The following is a 14966-nucleotide window of genomic DNA, read 5'->3' on the forward strand; positions in this document are numbered from 1 at the left end:
ATCTGAGATCTCTACACAATCAGAGGTCACAAAAAGAACAAAAGGTTCTCCTGGCATTCATTCAGAATTGTGTTCTTATGTTTACTGGCCATAACAATTATAATTGTTTATATTATACACATTACTCATGTACTTAAGTGATGTACCATCCTTTTACTACTTCCTTAACCAATGAGCATTGGCCAATATACCCAAACACCACTATCTAATACAGTCAATGTCTAGAAGGCTACCTACCCTAACACTACTCCCTTACCCACTGAACTTCAAGAAAGTGACCCTAACACCAGGGGGTGTTTAACCCATTGAACATCCATGAAGCTACTCTAATACCACTACAATATTTTACCCAATGAATTTCAACAAAGTTACCCCAACACTACACTTCAACCTGAAAAACTTCCATAAATTTACCCCCAACGCCAGTGTTTTACCCAAGTGATCATCCAGAAAATGACCCTTGTACAATTAACACAGATAAAGGTAGGCTAAAACTACTCTTTAACCCAGTCAACTTAAAGAAAGTGACCCCCACACCAGTTTTAATAACACTACTCTTCAACTCGGTGAACTTCTTGATTCCCCAGGTTCCCCAACACCACTCCCAAGCCAATGAACAACACATAAGTTACCCAACACCAGTTTTAACCCAATGAACTTCCAGAATATTCCTCTAAAATCACTCCCTAAAAAAGATAAATCATTAAAAGATACTCAAACACCCCTCTTTAACCTAATCAACTTCAAGACCACTTCAAGTGACCACTACACCAGTTTTAACCCTATGAACTTGTTTTTTTAACCCAAAGGACATTCAGCAAGTGACCCAACACTACTCTTTACCCTGAAGAACTTCAAGAAAGTTACCCTAATATCACTATTTAACACAATAAACATATGGAATGTTACTTCAACACCACTCTTTAATCCAATTAAATAATCTAATAATAACTTCTAGATTCCCCAGGTTCCCAAACACCACTCCCAAGTCCAATGAATGTCAAGAAAGTTATCCAACACCAATCTCAAACCAATTAATGACAAGAAAATTACCCAACACCAGTTTTAACCCAACAAACCTTTAAAATATTACCCTAAAAATCTACCTAACAAAATAAGCACAGAGAAAGTTACTCAACCACCCCTCTTTAACCTAATCAACAAAGAAAGTGACCACCACACCAGTTTTAACTCAATAAACATTGTTCTTTAACCCAGTGAACATCCAGAAAGTTCCCCAGCATCACTCCCAAGACCAATGAACGTCAAGAAAGTTACCCAACACCAATTTCAACTCAACGAATGTCAAGAAAGTCACACAAGGCACTTTTTAACCCAAACATTTTTTAGAATATTCCCCTAAAATCCCTCCCTAACAAAATAAACACAGAGAAAGATACTCAAACACCCCTCTTTAACCTAATTAACTTCAAGGCAATGACCAGCACACCAGTTTTAACCCAATAAACTTGTTTTTTTTTTAACCAAAATGGACTACTCTTTACCCTGAAGAACTTCAAGAACGTTACCCTAATATCACTATTTAACACAATAAACATATGGAACGTTACTTCAACACCACTCTTTAATCCAATAACTTACTGGAGCACCAGTTTTAACCCAATGAACTTCCAAAAGATCTCCCAACACAGCTTTTTAACCCAACAAACATCCAGAAATTTACCCAACATTACTCTTTAACCTGAAGAACTTCAAGACAGTTACCCTAGAATCACTATTACAAACAATAAACGTAATGAAATACTTAAAACCCAATGAAACACTCTACTTCCTGTTAACCCAAGGAATGTTTATAAATTAACCCCAACACCACTCCCTAACCCAATAAAAGTCCAATAACTTTCTGGATCACCAGTTGCAACCCAATGAACTTAACAAAATATTCTGATAACACCACTCTTTAACCCAATGAACCTCCAATAACTTTGTGGAACACAACTTTTCAACCCCAATAAACTTCCTTATGTTACCCTATCATCACTCCCTAGGCCAGTAAGAATTTTTATACTGTGTGATTTAAGAAGAAATTAACTTAATTTTTGTTTAGCAAAATAATATACATTTAACTGAGAAGAATAATGAAAAATATATAAGTGAGAAGAATAATGTATCCCAAACAATTATGTTTTTCATGATGCAATTTCATGATGAAAAAAGCGGCTAAATAAATAAAAAAACCTACAAAATCTTAAGTTTATTTAAATTAGTTAGTAGCTAAGTAGTACCTGTATCCTGGGATCAGTGCTGACCGAGTTGAGTCTCCTCATAGAGGCTTGTCTTGAGAGATTATTTATTTCATCACTAATGGAAAACAAAGAGAAATAAAGATTATTTAACAATATTAAGTTAATATAAATTACTGTCGATTGATGTAAATGGTTCTAGACTCACTTTCTCTCACTGAGCTCCCTCTTCAGCTTCCTGTTCTTGCGTCGATGGTGGCGGTTCACCAGAAGGACGATGAGGACCATGAGGAGGACCAGTCCTCCAGCAGCTCCTCCCACTATGATGAAGAGGAGGTTGTTGAAGGACGCTTCCAGCCGAGCAGCTTCAGAGGCTACTTCAAAAAAAGAAGAGAAAAATACTTTTATATATACACTGTACGACTTAAATATTTTTCTACCACATGGGGGCAATGTGCTCATACATACAGCTAATCTATACGGCCAAATGTTTGTGGACACCCCTTGTGATAAATGTATATAAACAAGTTGCACCCATTACTGACACAGATGTGCAAAAAATGCAGAAACACACACAGCGTGTCTAGTACATGTAGTGTAGAGTGAGAAATACCAATAGAATAGGGCTCTTTGGAGCAGATTAATTAATATAAAACCCCCTGGCACTATGTCTAAGTGGGCCAGGCATGGGCAGTATGAGGGGTATAAAGCTTAATGCAATCAAATTCTCACAGCAAAACTCAAAAATCAAATTCAGTACAGAAAAGCAGGATAAACTCTTTTTAATGTCCTTGTTTGGGACAAGACAATGAATAAGGAGGTGTCCCAATACTTTTGGCCAACAAATCAACATTTTCCCTAAACTCATGGCTAGCCATAAAAAAGTTAATTGAAGGCATGATTAGAGATGATTAGAAATCATTTCAGAAATTGAACACATTAGTGCATCTCAAAAAATTAGGTTACCGTTGAAAAGTTACTTTATTTCATTTTAAGCGTTTGTTTTTTTATTCTTAATTTATTATGGCTTACAGCCAATTAAAACCCAAAAAAACTGTGTCTCAGAAAATTAGAATATTATATAAGACCAATTGGTGCTTTTGGCTGTGAGGGCATTGTGCCAAGTCCTGCTGGAAAACGAAATCCGCATCTCTAAATCATCACTGATTATGAAAACCTCACACTAGACCTTAAGCAGTTTGGACTGTGTGTCTCTCCACTCTTCCTCCAGACTCTGCTCCCCTGATTTATAAATGAAATGTAAAATTTACTGATGATCAGTGATGGTTTGGAGAGACATGTCATCTGCTGGTGTTGATCCACTGTGTTTTATTATCAAGTCTAAACTCAGTGCAGTTTTGTTTTCCCACAAAATCTTACAGCACTTCATGCTTCCCTCTGCTGTTGACAACGTTTATGGAGATGCGGATTTCATTTTCCAGCAGGACTTGGCACACTGCCCACACTGCCGAAAGTACCAATTGGTCTTTTCAATTATATTCTAATTCTAATACATCATAGATGCACTAAGATGTAATTTAGGCTGTAAACTCTAGGGGCAAAGTGTGTTATGGCTACCCATACAATAACATCATTAACTTTATAAAGTTAATTTAGTGAAGAAAAGAGCAGTGTTGTTTGCAATGTCAGTGGAATAAAAACAAAGAATAAACACACTGTAGCTTTAATAATACAATAGGATTGATACACACTGGGATTTCTCTTTGTTTACTCACTATGGTTATTCATAACACAGCTATTGTTCCAAAGAAACCCAGCCTATATATAGTCTTGCTACTAAAGCCACAAGTACAATAGACTAATGTCTTACACGTACAAAAGGCATAAAAAAAAAGCTGAAAAGGAACCTGAGGTGGGAAGAATGCACATTTATTCTCATCACTAGATGGTCTATTTCGTAATCAATGGTTGCCGTCATCCGATAAGCCTCTGCTTTGCTTCGATTTCTGTCATTTCGGTGACAAATCTCCTGCGTCACTTGTTTATTTAGCAATAAATGAGTCACTCGCTCTGTGGATTTCTGTGGTAAACCTGCTGGGGGAGTATTTGTTGGAACAGTGGCCAAAAAAAACAGTATGAGCCAATTTAACCCCTTAACACTGTTTTTTAACAGGTTAATAGGCCCTAACATAGAACCCTGTGGGACAATTTACAGGAGTTTGGAAGTATGCTTAACCCTTGTGTGGTGTTTATATTACATACAGTATGTTTGGCCAAGGGCTAATAAACATTGCTTCATTTGTAAATTTGAAACTAAACAAATTTTCTACTCATATCTTTAGTTAAATTCATTTTCTTTTACATTTTATTAAAAAAACTAATAAAAAAAAGAGTAGCACTTTTTGAAAGAAATGTAACATAAGAAAGGTAAAGGGCAAATATTAACCATGTAAGCTGTTTATATTGCTTGCGATTTAGGTGAAGCGAGCATGTGTAAAGCATTTTAATGTAAAATTGCTTAATTTTGCTGAATTAAATACAAGTAACAAAGTAAACGAATAACAAAAACATGAACACCACACAAGGGTTAAAAACGATGGTTCAGGGGATTAAAATACAACTCTACTGTATGTTGATTCAGCCAAATTAACTTTTTCAACCTCAACACATAAATATAAAATAAAACAGAATGATGTTACGACCCTTGGTCGTATTGTTTTTTTTTTTTCTTGTGTGCCCTCTGAGTTTGTGTTTAGTTTTTAGTTGCAGGACCGTGATTGGCCACCAGGGGCACGCTCTATAAAAGGACAAGAGAAATCCTGACCTGGGAGAGACGTTCAGGGCTCCTCCCCTTTCCTGACCTGGAACAACTTCCTGCTCAGACCAATCCAGCATCTTAATTTTGTATTCTTTGTGTTGCTTTAGTTTTTGTTACAGTTTAGATTATTCTTTGGGTAAAGTAGGGGGTGAGCGCTATTTTGTTTTGCTACCCTTTTCTCCTGTTTTGGTGACAGGGAGTCAGGGTAGTTTGTGTATTTAGTTTTCTTTATTTTGCAGGTTCAGTTAGTTTTCTTTGTTTGTTTGTTAGTTGGTTTTATTTGTCATTTTGGCCTATGCTCACTCCTGAAGTCATATTCCCTTAATTTTATCAATAAAATCGTTCTGATTTAATTCATTTTCAGTGTCTGGTGTTTGGTCTGGCAGAGGGTCTGGGGAGAGAGCCCACTCTCATTTTTCTGTTACGGCCTGACCCTAGATTGGGTCGTAACAATGAAAATAATAAATAAATAAAATGTCCACATATATTTGATTACTGAAAAGGGCTTATGTACCACAACTTGCTTTAACCTGATCATTTTCCCAAATATCTCTTTTAAAATCCTTTATTTATTGAATTCTGCCATGATTTGGGAAGGGTTTTATGTTTGTTGGTTAGCACCCAGCTTCCTCTTACAGCGTCCACAGTTAATCCTGTTGGATGTGGTTGGTCCTTCTTGGTGGTATGCTGACGTTACCCTGGATACCGTGGCTCTTGATGCATCACAAAGACTTGCTGTCTTGGTCACAGATGCTCCAGCAAGACGTGCACCAACAATTTGTCCTCTTTTGAACTCTGGTATGTCACCCATAATGTTGTGTGCATTGCAATATTTTGAGCAGAACTGTGCTCTTACCCTGCTAATGAAACCTTCACACTCTGCTCTTACTGGTGCAATAATGTGCAATTAATGAAGATTGGCCACCAGGCTGCTCCAATTTAGCCATGAAACCTCCCACACTAAAATGACAGGTGTTTCAGTTTCATTGTCATTTTTAGTCATATTATTGTGTTTTATTGAGTTTTTGTGTCTGCATTTTAGTCAGCAAAATAACTAAATCCATAAAGCTAGTTATAAATGCTGAACAGTTCGTGTTTGTTAAAATAATAAAATATTAACTGTTTTCTCTTTTTTCAATCAATATTTTCTTAAATTTGAATTAGAATAGTTTCTGGTTGGTTCTACTGCTCAACTGTACATCTTCTTAAACTATTAAACAATTATTTTAGGAAAGTATTGAAATAAATGAATAATATATTAATTTATAAAAATAACTTATTCTTCCTTTGTTTAAAAAAAAATAATTAAACAAAAATTTGTGCATATAATTGAATATTAATCAAGGAAACCGTGCAGGTCAAATGATTTTCAGGTATTTGGCCTCTGAGAGAAACTCTTACCTGGAATCTCCACGTTAACCTCCGCCCGCACCGCCCCCATTCTGTTCCTGGCCACGCATTCGTACACTCCCTCGTCCGTCTTATTCAGGGGGCGGGTAAAAACCAGCCGGTTCCCTTCCACAGTCACGCCTTCAGGCAAACCGCTGCCCTTCCTATACAAAATTAAACAAATCATACAGTCAACTCCGGTATTTCACTATGAGACCATTTAATGAAAACACACGACACAACAGATATCAAATCACATTATTCTACAGTCTACAGTCTAATATACATTTCAAGCATTTTTACTCTCTTTAATTTTTTTTTTCTCAGTATATTAATATCAGCTGGTCTGAGGTGCTTTTAAGAAACAGCACGCAGGATTTTACAGCATAAATAAAATAAGTGTGAGAGTGCGACCTTCATGGTGCATCACCAAGGTCATTAGCCCTTTCACAGATCAAAAAAAAAAAAAAAATCCACGGTCACTGTCAAAGTCATACGCAAAGTAAAATTACCAAAATGATTTTTTTCATATATATTTTTAACCCTTTTATTCAGATGCAGTACCAGTAATGTACCAGTAATGCAGCAATGTACCAGTAATGACAAAATTAAAGAATGCATTTTCTGTCTGTAATGCACTCCAAAAACAAGATTGAGTAAATTAAATTTGTATTTATTGTATTTATTAAAACTGTATTTATAATAGCCTAATGTTTAGAATGATAATGTTTTTCACAACAACATAATAAGGATATATTTAGTACTGGCAGATATTTCATAATACTAGAAATATGGTACCAGTCAAAAGTTTGGACACACCCCCTCATTCAGTGTTTTATTTATGTCTTTATTTCATTTATTTTCTACATTGTAGATTAATATTAAAAGACATGAAAACCATCAAGGGACACATTTTATGGAATTGTGTAGTAAACAGTTAAAAAAAAGTGTTAGTCCTCCACATTATTTCTCTGATCTAAACCTGATCAAATAAGATGGAGCTTCACAGTGTGAAAGAAAAGCAGCAACTATTGTTCAGCACCTCCAGGAACTCCTTCCTTCAAGACACTGAGAAAACTATTCCAGGTGACTCTCCCTCATGAAGACACTGAGATTAAAATACCAAGAGTCCTTAGAGATAAATATGCTACTAAATGCCTTTAAAACTACAAAAAAGAGCAAATCTATTCAGCTCTCATATTAAGTGTCAACAATTATGTAATTCAACACATATTTACACCTGTGTGAACACACCAGCTCATATAAACTGTACTCATGTGAAAGTATAGGTGTTGTGTAAAAATGTACTTAAGTACATGTGGAATGTAGTTTGGAGACAAAGATGTACATACTTGAGTGAAAGTTTAACGTAGCTTATCTATACTAAAAATGACAGCTGTATAATGGAACGTCCAACCCTTTAATTTGTGGGAAAGAGTTAAGAAGAAGACAGACTTTAAGACTTTGAGACTTTTGGTTTGGATGGGATGGGAGTTTTGAGACTGGTGGTTTGGAGAGCTTTTCAATGATATTCAAATGTCAAATAAGGCATTACCACTCACAGTGGACAGCACAGTGCAGTAAGTGGTAATGATTGTGATTGGCAGCATCTGGCTTGAATTGTCCTTAAGAACAGACACTGAATGACTCTGGTAAAATCACTACATCCACATTCAAATGCAGCAGACCCCACATATACAGCTCAGGAAAAAAATAAGAGACCACACAGTTTCTGAACCAGTTTCTCTGATTTTGCTATTTATAGGTTTATGTTTGAGTAAAATGAACATTGTTGTTTTATTCTATAAACTACAGACAACATTTCTCCTAAATTTATTTGCAGAAAATAAAAAATGGCTGAAATAACAACAAAGATGCAGAGCTTTCAGACCTCAAATAATGCAAAGAAAACAAGTTCATATTCATAACGTTTTAAGAGTTTAGAAATCAATATTTGGTGGAATAACCCTGGTTTTTAATCAAAGTTTTCATGCATCTTGGCATCATGTTCTCCTCCACCAGTCTTACACACTGATTTTTGATAACTTTATGCCTTCAAAGAAATCAAAAAAACTTGCATTCTTTAGCTATCTTGGAAATGGCAAAAGTCATGGGATACTAGTTTTTCCTATTTTTCTCTTCTGTTCTTTTAGTCTCCATTTTTGTTTATTTACTAAACATTTCAGGACTGATTTCTCAGGCATGGATTAAACCTAGTCCAGGACCAAACGTCAATGATGTCATCAATGATTATGATGATGATGATGATTCACCTTTGGATATTGTTTACAGTCTAAGCTTAGCCTTAATTTGGGTCTGGGAAACTGGCCCAGTGGATCCCTAAAGCTCAAATAAAGTAACAGTTTGGCAAAAAATCAAATTCACTCTGTTTTATTCCATCTTACGCTAAACGTAGTCGATCAGTTATGACATGTTTGGTGCCTGAAGTCTGCTTCTTTAGTCTGGGAGGCTAATTTATGCTGAGTTCACACTATTTGGCCTATTCTCAGACAGGAACTAAGCTTAGACTTTGACTACACAGCATTTTGAATGGTGATTTTCCACTGAAATGAAGACATAGTTTCAGACTAGGCTTAATCCAGGTCTGGGCAACTGACCTTATATGTTTTTAGTCCTAATTTTCATTGAGCCTTTGACGTTTATAAAGATACTGATGCTTTATATTTATATATCTATTTCTCCCCACACTACTGCACCTTGTTTTTGTCTCATGTATGTCTATTGTGTCCCTGCTGTATTGTACACATAGTGTCTCCCATTCTCTTTTATTATATCTATTATCTGTACTTGCTGTAAAATTGGGAAGGAGAGTAACGTAATTTCAATTCTCTGTATGTCCTGTACATATGCAGTATTGACAATAAAACTACTTGACTTTACTTGACTTTGTGTTAAAAAAAAAAGGCACTATATATTTGATAACTCACAAAGCAGCCATTAACGCTTCCCAAGCACTTGCTAAATATCTAGCAGGTTTATTATCTAGACTAGGAGAACACTCTAAATCTAGTGAAGCAACTGGCTACAGCCAATGAGAGTGCATGAAACGGGGTGAGGAGAAAGCAGAGGGGCGTTTTTTACTGCAAATCCATTTTATGTGGGAAAAAATGAAAAATGTGTCTTAAATATGATATTGCATTAAATCTGACATGCATTTTTTGTGACAAAATGTTGCGGTGGACAGTGCAATGGGTGGTAATGAATGGTGAACGGTGGTGTCTGGCTAGAATAGTCCATGCACATTATATCCACATTCAATGCAGGAGACCCTATACATATATATCTCACAAATCAGTGTAGCATTCTTTAGCTTTTATTGGATGAGACAAAAGTCATGGGACATGGGTTAGTTTTGGCATGCCATTGTATATTGGCTGGGTCATATTTATTCCATCCCCTTATGGTTCCTATGCCCCTGATAGCAACTCGCCCAATTGCGATATGATAAGAAAATGTATTTTGGAGAGCAGACATACTCGGTTCCTTCTGGTAAAAGTTTTCACGTAATTTAGACCCTGTGTCGCTTGTAAGTCATGTAATGTATAAACCACACCCACTAAAATATTCCTGGTTACAAGACAACAAGTTGGGTAGTATGAGGAGTACAACTATCTGACAACTCAAAAGGTTGTGTAGCTAGGGTGTACATGCAGTTAGCTACTAGCTAACTGTGTATTATGTAAATGATATTGTGGCAGCATATGTCATGAGGGGCAGGGCTTAGGAGCAAATATTTAGGTTCCTTAGTGCAAGGACTATGCTAAGATTAAACAATTATTATTAATATTAAACAATCCGGACCGATCAAGAGCGGAGTCAGCGCCGAGCACTCAAAACCCAAGGAAAACAGCAAAACAACAGTAACCGGCACTTTAAATCAGGCAATTAAATAGCTTTTTAAAAGGAATTAAAAGCGTGAATTCAGCTGTAACTGTAAATATCTGTGCAAAACTGTGCTGGACTGAGGTGCACAGCTTTTGACACGTGAGTGTACAATCACAAGCGCTCGTGCTTCTCAGGCAGCAGCAGCCTGTCACTCACACAGACACAGAGACAGCGCTGTGTATCCACTTCTTGTGTCAAGAATCAAAACATTGCAACATGACGTGTTTGATTTAATTGCCTTAAGTGACGATATATCGATATAAACGATATGTCGTGCAGCCCTACATAATACATTTTTGAGATAAGTGGGATTTAGTTGTGGTGTTTCCACTGAAGTGGGAGCGTTATTCACAATCTTGGTGTTTGTTGGGTTGGAGGGTGAATAAGGGTCTCTTCACCTAAGGGCCTCCACATTAAAAGAGAACTACTCCTCACTGTCTCATTGGTCTTTTACACAAAATTTCCTGTTGTGAGTAATGTACTCCGCCCCAGGTAACACCAAAATATTATAATAATACGTACCTGACACAATGCAAAATCATACAATACTCATAAGTAAATCCCACAACCCAACAAAGTCCCTTATTTCCTGATCCCAGTCACGTAAACGATTAACTCACTTCCTCCAGAACACACTCACACACACTTGAAGTTCAGATGTTAATATCTGTTTGCGGCGCCTCCTGTCCCTGGAGCCAGCAGATCTATGAGCTAATGAATGACTTCACCTTCAACATCTCCACACACTTTTCTCCTGCAGGCCGAGCCGGCAGGCCTGTAATGAGTATCTGTGAGTAACGCACTGAGAGTGGAGAGCAGAGCAGGATATTCTACTAACCCTAAAAACCACTAAACACACACACTCACACACACACACACACACACACACACACACTCACACACCAATTAACACGGACACAAGACACACCCCGATACCGAGCACCGAGACACCTACACCAGCAACACCCCACTGCTCTACTGAAAAGGGGTGGTAGTGCCATTGCAACCATAAACCCAGAAGGGTCTCATGTTCCACCATGTGTGACCACACACACACACACACACACACACACACCATACACAGAATTATAATAAAGGTTTTATATAAAAAAAAAAAAAATAAAAAATTAATATAAAGAGGATTAATATAAACTAATTTTCTTCGATGTAATTTTATGCAATGTCTTTAAGAATTGTACATTAAGAACAATATTATTTCTTAAAAAAAAATAAATAATCAATTTAGCACCATAACAACTTTATAGAAGAGGAAAACTTTTTCCTTAACCTTCAATGAAAGTCAATATGTAAAGATTTTCCTCAGTCATTTTGTAACATTTCAAATGGTCCATTTATATTAAATTATTGATACACTATTGAGGACAAGCACTACAATTAAATTATGGTCACAAAATAATTATAAACAAGGTTGATCCAATATATGAATGTCAGAAAACACATACATTAAATGTGCAGAAAATATATGTAAATAAATATATATTTATTGTGGGGGTGACCAAACTTTTAACATAAGAACAGGAATTCTATTGGTCCATTTACAGTATTATAATACTAGATTCTAATCATGTCAAAACCTCAAAAGTGCAGCAACAATTTAGCTTATTTTGGCCTTGACTTTTTTGCATCTTATGAATTTATGATATGAATTTGGCAGTTAAAATTAGTTTTTACCTTTTTCCCAGAATTTTAGAAAGAGCTGACAAATAGAAATGCTTCATAGTTACTCTGAATATATATATATATATATTTCCTTTAGATTTTTTTTCCTACTGAAATATTGCCATTGTGGAGATAAATAGATAGAGAGAGAGAGAAAGATAGAAAGAAATTGTCAGACAAAAGCCTAGTTTGATAAACATGAACAAATAAGTAAGATAGAGGAACATATTGCAAAATACTTTCTGTGGAAATGCATAAATTCCAGCTGTTGCTAAAAATATCTCTACAATATTCATGCATTTCTACTGAATTCATTTTGCAATCTGTTACCCAATCCCTATCTACTCATTCGTGCTCATCAGTCCGTGATTTAATTTCGAGATTGCAACGACTGGAGAACTACCTGAAGATACTGTGTGTATAAACCTTGTTTTTAAGAAACTACCTGTGCACTTTCAAACTTCACAGTGCCTCGTTTTAAATGTCAGGGCCTCAGAATTCTACCAGGCTACTTTGAGCTTATTGTTAATGGTGTAAAACATTTTTTTTTTTTTTTTGCATGGGCAGCACTAAGCCCCTATAACTAGCATTGTAAGCCTGTTGGGAGCATCAGCTAAAAGCTCTGTATTTGGGAATGCTGGGGAAGAATGGAGGTGGGACATTCAACAAAAATATACTCGTCATCATGTTTCACTACAACCCAAGTCCATTTTACATGAGATTTCTCCTTTAAAATGTAGAAGATTTTTTGCTCCTACCGCAGCGAAAAAAAGTAGATTCAAATCCAGAGAGCCCTGACATTTAAAACAAGGCATTAATAACTTAAAATTAAGGTAAATGCAGAAGAAGCTTATTAAAAACCAGAGTTTACATCCCAAGCTGCTAGCTTTCAGCTCCGTGCGCCACAATCACTGTACTGATAATGACAGACATATATAAATATATATATATATATATATATAATATATATATATATATATATATATATATATATATATATATATATATATATATATATATATATATATATATATATATACACAAAGACTCCGCATAGGGTAGCAGGCGGCACCAAAAGACAGGCTATGCGAAGTCTATGTATATATGTCTGTCATTATCAGTACAATGATGGCGGCGCTTGGAGCTAAAGCTAGCGATGTATGGCGTAAACAGTAACTTTTTAAGTTATTAATGCTTCTTTTTAAACGTCAGGGCTCTCTGAATTCTAGAAAGGAGATGTGAGGCTACTTTGAGCTGGATAACAGTGGAAAAAGTGATTTATTGGGGCAAAAAATGCCCCGGAGCAGCCATTGTAAAGAGTGCTGGGAAAAAGTACAAAAATTACTGGATCTCAGAAAGCTGTAGGAGAGCGGAGGTGTGCTATTCAACAAAGGTAAGTATTTTTTATCATGTTTTACTAAACCAAAAGTTCATTTTACACCGTAGTATATATATATATATATATATATATATATATATATATATATATATATATATATATATATATATATATATATACTCTTTTTTTTTTTTTACCAGGATACTTTTTGGACTATTTTGGAGATTTCCTTGGACAGAAATGATACACTAGATATACTATACATATAACTGTACTTGGAGAATCTGCCTGCCTGACTGGGAGAGCAGCCAGTTACTGTTATATGCTGCTGGAGCAGAAAGATAGACCTTTTCCTTGTTCAGTGGATGAGTGCCCAAGCATGACACAGCAGTGCCAAGTGCCACATCAGCCCGCTGTAATAATGTCTCTGCTGAGAGATGAAAGATTGCTGTGGTAATTGCACACAGGCGTCTGCGCTCAAACCCTCCTGCACGCCATCTCTAATCAGAGTAAACCCCTGTCTTCTGGAGCGTCCATTAAAACAATATTTAAGCAGCAGTATGGTCATTTAAAGCTTAGGACGCGTCTCCCCCTGTGCTGCTCCCTCTCTCTCTCTCTCTCTCTCTCTCTCTTTATACCTCCCTCGCTCTACTTCCTTTTTTCTCTCACCCACTCACTCTTTCAGACTCTTTATTCTCCCACCCCCCACCCAGCTCGTGTGAAACGGCCTCCCGCTGGCTCTTCACTCACTCACAGGTTGTAACGCTACACCGCGGCTTTTATTTTACTCTCAAAAGAGCATTTGAATAAGCACAGCTTTTGGAGTTTAATGCCTTTTGTGTGCGTGTAGTGCGATTATGTGTGAGGTAAAGCGAGAGCGGGAGGGCGAGGTTGCTAAATATGCGCATTTACCCCCAGATCATGCAGGGAATTCTGCAGTGTCATGAGTTTTTTTAAGCTGCAGAGCATATTAGACTAAAAAAAGAGATACGTTAATTACAGTGTGTGTGTTAGAACAGGAGAACACAAGACTGACATGCCAAAAAAAAGCGAGTATGTGTCCCATGACTGTTGCCATGTCCCAAGAAAGTTTTTTTTTTTTTTTTTCTTTCAAATTTTTCCCATTTTCTCCCCAATTTACACAGCCAATTACCCAACCTACTCATTAGGACTCCCCCTATCACTAGTGATGCCCCAACACACCAGGAGGGTGAAGAGTAACACATGCTTCCTCCAATACATGTGAAGCCAGTCATCGCTTCTTTTCGAGCTGCTGCTGATGCAGCAATGCTGAGCAGCCAGCGCGCTCGGAGGACAGCGCTGCGGCTCGGTTCCGGTACATCAGCTCACAGACGCCCTGTGCTGCAGACATCACCATAGGAGTGATGTGGGGAGAGAGCGCCATCTACCCACCCAGAGGGAGCAGGGCCAATTTTGCTCCCTCTAACGCCGGCAGCTTGATGGCAAAGCTGCATGAGCGGGGGTTCGAACCTGCAACCTCCTGTTCATAGTGGCAGCGCTTTACACCGCTGGACCACTCAGCGCCCATGTCCCAAGAAAGTTAAAGAAAATTGCCTAAAGAATGTTACCATTAAGTTTTCTGGTTGTTCTTAGAGTTTTTAGTAACGCTTTACATAGACGATCCGTTGATGATGCCCCACAGATGCTC

The 14966-nt window shown here is 36.9% G+C and overlaps 1 protein-coding gene across 4 annotated transcripts in view; it reads right to left on the bottom strand.

The window, feature by feature from the left end:
• The window catches only part of nectin4b (nectin cell adhesion molecule 4b), a 37162-nt gene that overhangs the window by 6759 nt on the left and 15437 nt on the right, over nucleotides 1-14966 (bottom strand). For 3 of the 4 annotated variants that reach the window (XM_022678891.2, XM_022678890.2, XM_022678888.2), the window contains exons 6-8: nucleotides 6385-6536; nucleotides 2413-2581; nucleotides 2247-2322 (exon numbers count right to left, since the gene is read on the bottom strand). In XM_022678891.2, the coding sequence (XP_022534612.2) occupies nucleotides 2247-2322; nucleotides 2413-2581; nucleotides 6385-6536 (397 nt within the window). The remainder of the gene's footprint in view (nucleotides 1-2246; nucleotides 2323-2412; nucleotides 2582-6384; nucleotides 6537-14966) is intronic. The other variant, XM_022678889.2, reaches the window with a different exon arrangement.

The sequence above is a fragment of the Astyanax mexicanus genome, chromosome 4 (assembly GCF_023375975.1).
Source record: "Astyanax mexicanus isolate ESR-SI-001 chromosome 4, AstMex3_surface, whole genome shotgun sequence".
Lineage (NCBI taxonomy): Eukaryota > Metazoa > Chordata > Actinopteri > Characiformes > Acestrorhamphidae > Astyanax > Astyanax mexicanus.